Genomic DNA, 10,000 nt, shown 5'->3' on the forward strand with positions numbered 1-10,000 from the left:
GCTAATGCTAACTCTAGTTGAACCTCTGCTTTGTGCTTATTGGTTGGGGAAAAGGAAGGCGGGCTCAAAGACTAAAATAATAATAATAATAATTCACATCTTATTCAGCTCCACCTACTGAAGTTTTGAGAAATCTTATCTAATGACCCTTTACATACACGAACAGCCTATAGATGCAGTGTGCTACTGTTCTCCCAGGGCTAGATACTTGGGAAGCTCAGCCATGGTCCTATATATATACAGACCACAGACACACGCTCTGAGCACTCGTTTGCTGTTAGAAGAGCTAATCTGATAACACTGTGTGGGTTTACACATCCAAAACAATCTGCTAATGGGAAGAAAAGAATAGTGTAGTGATTTTCACAATTCACATGATCACAGAACTTCACAGAAATGCAGATATAGACCGCTATCTAAGGCAGTGGTTTTCAAAGTGGGGGCCCCCCTGGCGGCCTCAACAATTTGGTCAGAGCCACCAAGCCCACCCCTCCCACTAGTATGTTTTTTCTGTCTCACTCTCAGACAACCACACACACACACAATCAATTCCTAATGTAATGTAATGTAAAGATGTAATTATTAATAATAAAAAAAGCGGATATATTCAGAAGTCTGTATTTTTTTTAATGTGTTTTAAAGACATCTTGCATCTCGGTCAAATGATAATGCCATTTCGGGGGCCTTGCCCTGGAAAAGTTTGGGAACCGCTGATCTAAGGAACTAGTCAGCGGTGACGGTGGAGAGATGACAAGAGGAAGAAACCTTCGAAACAAACCAGACTCTAAAGGGTATTTCTGTGTGACACCAGATAGTCTGATTATAAATCACTGCATGACCGGTGTAGAAGAGTAACGTGTGTGGAAAGGATGTTCCGTATGAACAAACTGTGTACAAGTGTCCTGGCATGAGCACAGGACAGGCTGTACGATTACATTAGAATTTGATCAACACATTTGTTATAGTCACATTCATATAGCGCTTTTCTACACACTCAAAGCTCTTTACAGTGTATGGAGGGGAGATGAGGAGAGGAGAGGAGAGTGAGATGTAGCCAATTTTGTACATGTGCACAAATACATCTGTATTTTATTTAGAATAGCTAAGAATTGTGGTACAACTACATTACTTTTATTGCTTACAAAAGAAACAAACATGAATAACACACTTGGTTCAACCCACTGAAATTCTTTGCTGGGTCCACATCTGGATCACGCTCTAACAGCTGAAGAGACTCTTCATTTTTGGAACCGCTTATAAAATACATCGGCTACATTTACACACACACCCCAATATTTTCATATTAATCAGAATTTGGCAATATTCTAATTAGTATCGAGTCAAACCGATTGCCCGATTCAGATATTACTCAGACAATATTCCGATTCCCCACCCTGGAGTATGCCTGTTAATTGGAAATTTGTTGCATGTAAAACGCCTTATTCAGAAAATCAACTGAAAGGAGATACATGTGCGTGCTAACCGGAGATCGACCGTTAAGCATTTTTCCATAATCTGTTATCGTTTTTTTTTTTTTTTTTTTAAATATCAGCTCTCGTGGGCACTTTGAGAATTGCACAAGACCACAATAACCGGCATTAATGTCCAAATTAGAGGTGTTCCATAAACGCTTGATCTGTAGTTTAAGCAGCTTGGCTCTGAGAAATAGAGACTGTCACTTAAATCTGTTTATCTCAAAGCTTTTATTAAGAACATTTTAAGAACAGTGCACGTTATTTATTTATTTATTTTTTTTGCACTCTTTCAGACTCCTCTTTATTGGTGTATAAATAAGAGTTGTTTGGTATGCAAGGAGGAAGTGATCTTGACAAAACCGTTTTATTTATAACGGTTTGTTTAGTTCTGTGGTGTTCGTGTCAAAAACAGCAGTAAAACAATAAACGGGTCGGCGTATTGTTTTTTTGGGCACATAAACATGCAAATATCGGTATTGGTTTAAAAAAAAAAAAAAGAACATCTATAGTGCTAACCTACACTTAAGCTAGGTATCTAGGAATAGCAACTCTGGCACACCAACCACCATGTATAGAGGAATATTCCGATCTGTGTATGCATATAAACATCATATTCCGAATATGGCTGCAACCCGAATACAGACCTTAAATGGAATTTGAGGTGCATGTAAAATTAGTATTGTTTTCAATTTACTTATGAAAGATAAGGATGGTGTAACCCTTTTAAAAACAAACAAACACCGCACCACATTGTAAGAGGGATTACATAGAGTCGAGACCCAACATTTAACAATCTCAATGTTTATTGTGCAGATGAAAATGTAAGACACTTGCACTGAGAGAGAAGACAGCAGCAACAGGTGAGGTGAAGAGCATCCACCTCACACTATGTGGACACGAACTAATGCAGACATTCACAATGCGCAGAACTATAGACTTAAGTGCATGAAAGCTCAGATTTTACTGTGATCAACCGTAAACACTGAGCGAAACCAAGGCAACAGTTTGTGACCAAGCCAAAAAAAAAACACCTAAGTTCAAGTCTAAGTGCTTTCTATTTAAAGTGCTTGAACAGATGTAACTACTGAGCGATGACGAGAGCGAGTCATGTGATGGGCGTCGTACTTAAAGACTTCTCATTGGTGTGTGCGCATGCGTGTGAGAATTAAAAACAACGCCGTCTCGGAAATCGGTGCCATTAAAGCGTCACCTCCTCGGTGTAAACAGCGGCATTCGGCTCCACTTATAAACATGACTACCTGGAATATAAAGAAAAGTTTATCTAGGGTTTTTTTTTTTTTTTTTTGGGTGAAGAGCATGAAGTCAAAAATGAATACCAGTTTCAGAGTGTACAAAAGTTTTAAGAAAGAAAATTGGTGTCGAGGTTGGCACGCTGCAGTGACCGTTCTGCATAGCTGAAGGAAAACCAGTCAGGGTGACACTGTAGTCATGGGATCTACTCGCGTTTCAAAACCATCACTCAAAAACCGTAAAGAACCCTGTTACAATGTCGATCCCCCACCCCCTCTTCTTTATTTAAGGAAAGCAGCAAGCTTTTTCTCGATGTTCTCAAAAGAGTCCATTCCCATGTAGTCGGCTTGGCCCTGTTCCCAGCGCTGTTTACGCTCGGCTGAGGAGAGAGGAGGCGGGCCGGGCAGGGCCTGAGGCTGAAACTCCTCCTGCTAGGACAGAATGAGTAATGAAGTGTGAAAACATGCTCATGTGCACAGATACAAAAACCCCATACATAACACATGCATCCATTTCTATTTGACGTGCGTGCGAGTTCTTGCGGTCCCAAATTTGGAAAAAAGTAAATAAATAAAAAGTACAGGATCTCTTTTATTTTTGGAAAATCTGCAGTAATTTGAAAAACTGCACACTTCTCCGAATATCGTGGAGTTTGTTGATCGTCCATTTGTGATCGAAAACACACCCAACACACTGGAAAGTCTGATTTGATAGTCACACCATTTTTAAAACATTAATATTTGCATTTAATTTTATAGATAGCCTATAACAAATGTGTTATCCCTTACATTATAGCAGCTATAAACAGTCATTCCTTCACGTCATGTTACTGAGAAACTGCATCATCAAGTTATAAGCCACTGATACTGGAGACTCCTTCCACAAGATAAAATACTGTAAAATGTCTCGTTCCAGAAAAATTCACCAGATCAACATTCATAAGGTTTGTTTTCCTAAATAACGCATTTAAATCCATCGATTATTAGTCATCGTTTATGTGGAGCATCTGCCAGACAAGTCTGTGTAAGGTGTTACTATAGAAACAACAAGGGCATATTAATATACAGTAAACCCAGCACTGCATACATACTGCCTTTTGAGGGAAGTGTAATCCAGACATGTTAAACTGCTAGCTATAAGCATTCTGTAAGAAGAAAATTACAATATATTCGCTTCATAACTTCAGTGTGAAACTCAAACTTCAAATATGAAGCATGTTTTGGTTCATCATATGCAGCTGGTGGGGGAATTGTATACATTTTTGGGCCAAATTTAGCACCATGTTCCTAGTTTTCTAAGAAGTAAACCTTTCTTTCTATTAATTGTTGGAAATCTGCAGCCTTGCATTATTGTGAGAGCAGTGTTCTGCATAATTTATGCCTTTACATTTAGTGGTCTCTCTTTACAAAAATGTACAAAAAACAGTGCTTGTCGTGTCCGGTCACGAAAATGCCAATGCTCAGTCAGAAAACGTCTTTTTGTAAAGCCCCAGTGGATCAGCCGTGTCATCCAGCTAGTGATTGCTGGTGTTTAAAGCTCACCTGAACACTGAACTCGAAAGGCTCTTCACCATGTTCTTGGTGCTTCAGGGGGAGCACACAGCTGCTGTAAAGACTCCACCACTCCAGGAGATAGCCGGGGTGCGACGAGGCCTCCTGCACGTTCCCCCGTACTCTCCTCTGATTAGTGTCGTAGGTGTAGCTCCACGGCTTCGTCTTACCAAGGAAGTGCACCACCTTGGCGTTTGCGCCATACCTGAGGAATGGATATAGATAACGCTGTAGAGTTTAACTAGATCCTGACTAGGGAGATACTAAAAAGATGTACAGTATGAAGGAACACTATACATTCATGCGAATGAACGTGTTATTTGTTCCTCCTGCCAGCCAGCTTCATATCAAACCACTCATGTTTGCGAAAGTAAAAACCTCTCAATTGTATGATTGTTGCATTCCTTTGGATCACAATCCCAAAGGAGGAGATCTCTAGTCTCAACCAGATGCCCTGTGAACCTTTCTGGCATGCCTTCTTTAAAAATTCATATTCGATTACATCCCCGATACACTCCATGTGAATGAAGTAGGCAGCTTGTACTGGACATGTTCTCGAGTGGTGAATCTGATATGCAATATCGAGCCATAACACGAGCATAGTAACAACCGAACAACAGTTTACCGAGCCACAAAATCACCAGCCAACCAACACTTCAACATTCCTTTGCTAAAGCTTTAATCAGTTTGCCAGGTTGAGATCAGTTACTTTTAAACACTAGGACAAAAATTCCCCCAGTCCAAATCCATGGCATAAGGAATACAATACCCGGACCAGTCACGGAGTAAAACCAGACCGTCTGTAATTTGATTGGCTGCAAGTGGGTACATGTTTCCATCAGAGACAAGGTGATGGACTTTTAAATAGAAATTAGACTAAGCCCTTGATCTCTGGTTGTTAAAAGGGGTGTCCCGCTTCCTCAAGCCCACACAGCTGCGGTTCTTTAATCAGCAACGCCATTTTCAGCTGGTGGAGTCAGTCCTACACCGTGGACATTTAATCTCTCCATCCCGTCGTCTGACAGAGCACGTGGCTCTACCTGAAACCTGATGATCCTGCCAGGATGTCGTCACAGGGTAGCGTTCATGTGACCCGTATTTCTTGTAACTCTGCACTCCGAGCTGGTCACGCTGATCCTCAAACTCGACAGAAACAAAGTCATATACTGTAGCGTTATAAATAATCCAGGACATGGTACTTACTGTTTAAAGGCAGGAAGGTAAGTGTAGATTGCTATGCTGCTCATATTGTAGATAAACGGAAGGTGTTTTCTGATGTCTGCTGTGGCCCAGTCACTGAAGTACCCATTGAGAACTCCCTGATCTCCACCTGCAGAGCAGATAAGAGCACAGCTAGCAACCTGTCCTTTTCACACAGCCCTGGAATTCAAATTATGCCGAGCGTTTAAAGGAAAGTTAATGAAGTAGCGGGGGGGTTGGAATGATAGAGATGACAGGCAACTCTGATATCAGGGGGCCAAAATTCCATTTCAATGAAAGCTCGCTCCAACGACACGTCTGGTGTTTGCCAGGCCACTGAAACATAATTCACTACAGAGACAGTGTAGTGCAAATACAGGAACAGGAATAAACATGTATAACGGTTATTAGAACATTAAAAAAAAAACCTGGCAATGTTGGCATAAAGCCTGACGGCAAGGCTTGGTGCTCCCAATCTTTACAAATGCAGACAGGATCTGGAATTTCTACAAGTCGGACATACAGCTACAACACTCCAACACCCAGACGTAGCTTTTTAAAGAAACGCGACCAAGAAAGATGGATTGTGAATGGCTAGATCAATACAGGCCAGTAGTGATAGTGGGAATGTTTTCCTGGCATATGTACTCAAATCCCTGCTGACTTCATCCCTTCATGGCTACGGTTTATCCTCACTGACGCACACTTCCAGCATGCCAATGCATCACATCACAAAAGCATGAAGTGCTGTAATGGTCCTGGAATTATTTGGCGATCTGGGTTTATTGCTTTAGTGAACCGAGTCCATGGTTACAACCATATCACACATCTTTGAGGTTAGGTGAACAATGTTTGAAGCTACACTGCAATTGTAGAACACTTGGGACTCGTAAGATGTACTGAAAACTAGGAAACTGTTGATGGTAGATTAAAAATAAATAAAAAGATATTCACCCCACACAACTAAGCCAACAGGCACAAGTGTTTTGCCCTCAAATTAGGTTTTACTAACATGTGTCCACATCAGCAATTTCCTCTGGTTACTGCTACTCACCAAAATCCCATTGTTTCTAGTCAAGGTCATGCTCTCAAATCACTCACTCAGTATAGTTGCTGTGTGTCACCAGAGCTCAGGTCAGAGAAACTCAGGCATGTACAGTGATGAAGAATAAAAACTGGTAAACAAGTGCATGCGCACACAGCTGAACATACATTGAACAAGTTGCTGAAATCCCTTTAAGAATGATGAACACATTTGGCAAATGACGAGAGGGAAAACTAGCAATGTTAGTCACAAAATTAGAGCCTTGCCATCACAGCAACCGATGTTGGGAGTTAAATTATCAGAGGCGTTGCTTCGATCTGGGATGTCGAAACATAAAATCGCATGTTATAGAGGGTAAAAACACAATCGTACCAATTTAGCGCAAGATGCATTTTAATGATTACTGTGCTTTAGCAAAATGTCTCCATGTTCTTGCCTCAAGTCACTTCTTAAGGAAAGGACTCAAAACTGAGCAACGCTTTGGTGATCAATTATGCTTTCCTATTGCGATTATGAAGACCAACATCTAGACTTATGACTCGTTTAAACAAACATGAAGCAAACTACACCTTTCACTTTAACTTCGTCGCAATAAATATTCAGTTAGTATTCTTTTCCCCCCTCTTAAAACATTGTATTAGCAACACTGTCCTTAATACCGACCCCACATTAACTCACAGACATGACCTACTGATTCCATTTTAAAATAGTCACATACATTTAGACTGGCTCGGTGCACATGTGCTATACAGGGAATAGTATGACATACTGTACAGGTCAGACAGCTGTACATTAGGTCACAACCTTGTGTAGGCTACAAAAGGAGTGTAAAGGTTCAAGTGTCAACAGCTTGTGCGGTTAAAAAATATTGCACAAGAGTAAAGAAATACTGAAAGTCTAAAGCCTAAAACTGACAACTACTAAAGGCCAGTAAGAATACTGCAAATAAGATGAGACTATTCTGTACTAGCATTAATTATTTGCTTTTTAGTGTAAGGTTTTTAGTCCTACTTGAGGCTATGCCCCAAAAACATCCAGGCCCACAAATCCTGTTTCCAAATACATTTTATTTCTTATTTATTTATTTATTTATTTATTTATTAAAAGTCAGTCCTGCCAAACCAGGGGGCCTATAGTCCAACATTGACAACTACTGGAGGCTAGTCAGTATACGGCAAATAACAGACTGGCTATTCTCCACTATACACAAACCCTCCAGACATCAACCCCCCCCAAAAAAACAAAAACAAGGCCCGACAACACCATGCACTAATACCTTACAGGCCCCCCAACACCCGTTTCCGAAATGCTAGGTCTAAAGCTTTCCAGACCCCCAAACACTGTTTTTGACCTGTCTAAAACCCTCCAAACCCAAAAACCACCAGTACCCCAAAAACCTGTTTTTGAACCTCCAGACCTAAAAACCTACAGGCTCAAAATATTCATGCCAGCAAACTGTCTGGGCATACAAAGTCTGCTACTAACCCCCCCCACCACATGTCTAAAAGCCTTCGCAACCCCAAAACCTACAGACCTCTAAAACCAGCAGTCCATCAAAAACATCTTTTAAACACCACCTCCAAAAAACCTCCAGCCTGCCCCCAAACACCCACAATCAATAAAAAGATCAGTACTGCCATGTTCTGCAGCAGGAGTCAACAGCTTCAACAAGGAGGCCATGTTGACTATTCATATTCAACAAACCTCTTGTACAAACCACTCACACAAGGCTTCAACTGTAAGGTGGTGAGCCTTTTCCAGAGGTCATACCACTAGCACTCAAGAGGAATGCCCATGTACAACAGCTATATCTGTGTATGTTTGCTCTACTTAAGCTAATCATTCACTCAGTGAAGTGTACCCTGCAGTTTAAAATAGGCACGCTATCAGCAGATTTACACGGCTCAGAAAATCCCCTCTGGATGCCAGAGGCCTTAAATGTTGCACTAGTTTCAGTCTTCATTTTGAGAGGATGAACAGGGCTCTGGAAGAATATACCATGACAACTGCTGCTTTAGGCTGGCAAAGGATGAGAGCAAGAGCTTGTGTCCACACGCAAATGGAGGAAATAAATAAATAAAATCAATCAAGCCCCTCCAGTTCACATTTACATGGATTTAACTGGTATTTCTACCCTGTATTAGATAATTCCCCATACCCAAGCCAACAGGACACCTACTCATCTCTCCTAAAATCTTTAAAATGTACACCTGCTTTGTTTTTGGGGATTCTTAAGCAACAGATCCATAGACCTAAAATAATCCAGTTGAGTTTTATACCCACTTCCATAGGATATTGTACGATTCCCATCGACCAAGCTATAAGCTTCATGCTAAACACCAAGTAAAAGGCAAAAATAGAAAGTGTTAAAACGTTTAAAGTGGACATCTTGCATTCCACAGACCAATCCTACTAAAAACACCGTTACAATAGCTCACGTGCCTTCAGACTGTTTGGGAATGGGATGTTACCAGATGCTTCAAAAGTCCTCCAGCAAACAAAGCTCTTCTGCAACAGCAACAGGAAAATAGTCATTAAAACATGTGGAGTTCGTGCCAATTGTTAACAGGATCCAGTCTCGACAAGGCATTTCTTCTCCAGTTTGTCATTCAGCAAACTAATGAGGCTTTTTGTGAATCCATTCAAACTTCCTGCCAGAGATAGAAGGAACCCATGTGTAATCACACCAAATTAAACCAACCTTAAGTACATGCCAGTATAAATTAAGCCATCTTCTACACTTCTGATCAGAAACTTGTCCAAGTCAAAAGCATCAAACATGTACCAAAAAAAACCCATTACATTTCTGCTATGCCTACTTTCAAGTAGTTTAGTCTAGTCATTGGGTACCACATTTAGGTACACATGCTGGGTGCCATATTTGCTTGCAATAAGGTAGAGTGAAGAAATTTGGATGTCTTGAGAATAAAAGTGATGGAGCATCTAGAACTACACCAATCATAATGTCACTTCGAGTCATATGTGGTCCTATTTCACCTGAGAAACCTTGCATTCTTTCATAAACGTTAGCTCGGACTACTGCGAGGTGTTGCCGGCTGCCCGTTTTATTCAAGCTACGCCGACTGTAACCAAGGTGAAACTTAAGAGGCAAATTCCTGCTCATGCAGTTAAAAGCTCTGAACGGTTAAGCTCCCATCTTGCTGACCTCCAGAAGCAGTACAGCCCATCACTAGAACTTCACTAAGCTGAGGCAGGCCTGAGAAGCTCAAATCCAGATTTGAATAAAATGGCATGAAAAGGATTTTTGTCTGCACATGGCCCCTGTGCCAAACTCCCTGTGAGGAGTATGAACACTCGAGTGTGTCATGGACACACAAAACAAAAAGGCTGTAACACCCACAGAGTGAGAAAAACAACTTCACACCTGTCAGCATTAGAAAGCACAAACGCATCAGGCCGCCAAGCGTAAAAGTTGTCTATCGGAGAGATTTCTGCTTGAACAGATGGCAGGAATGTAG

At 41.0% G+C, this 10,000-nt stretch overlaps 1 protein-coding gene and 1 long non-coding RNA gene across 4 annotated transcripts in view; one reads left to right on the top strand and one right to left on the bottom strand.

The window, feature by feature from the left end:
- The window catches only part of LOC128614944 (uncharacterized), a 4,800-nt gene extending 2,825 nt beyond the window's left edge, over nucleotides 1–1,975 (top strand). Inside the window, exon 2 of the long non-coding RNA XR_008387115.1 lies at nucleotides 1–1,975. This exon is cut by the window's left edge and continues 260 nt beyond it. This is a non-coding gene — a long non-coding RNA (uncharacterized LOC128614944).
- Nucleotides 1,976–2,260: 285 nt separating this feature from the next.
- gyg1b (glycogenin 1b) overlaps nucleotides 2,261–10,000 on the bottom strand; it is a 22,963-nt gene continuing 15,223 nt past the window's right edge. For 2 of the 3 annotated variants that reach the window (XM_053636650.1, XM_053636669.1), the window contains exons 5-7: nucleotides 5,480–5,606; nucleotides 4,268–4,481; nucleotides 2,261–3,157 (exon numbers count right to left, since the gene is read on the bottom strand). In XM_053636650.1, coding sequence (XP_053492625.1) covers nucleotides 3,008–3,157; nucleotides 4,268–4,481; nucleotides 5,480–5,606 — 491 coding nt within the window. In that variant the 3' untranslated portion in view covers nucleotides 2,261–3,007. The remainder of the gene's footprint in view (nucleotides 3,158–4,267; nucleotides 4,482–5,479; nucleotides 5,607–10,000) is intronic. The other variant, XM_053636660.1, reaches the window with a different exon arrangement.

Source organism: Ictalurus furcatus, chromosome 1 (genome assembly GCF_023375685.1).
Source record: "Ictalurus furcatus strain D&B chromosome 1, Billie_1.0, whole genome shotgun sequence".
NCBI classification, from domain to species: domain Eukaryota; kingdom Metazoa; phylum Chordata; class Actinopteri; order Siluriformes; family Ictaluridae; genus Ictalurus; species Ictalurus furcatus.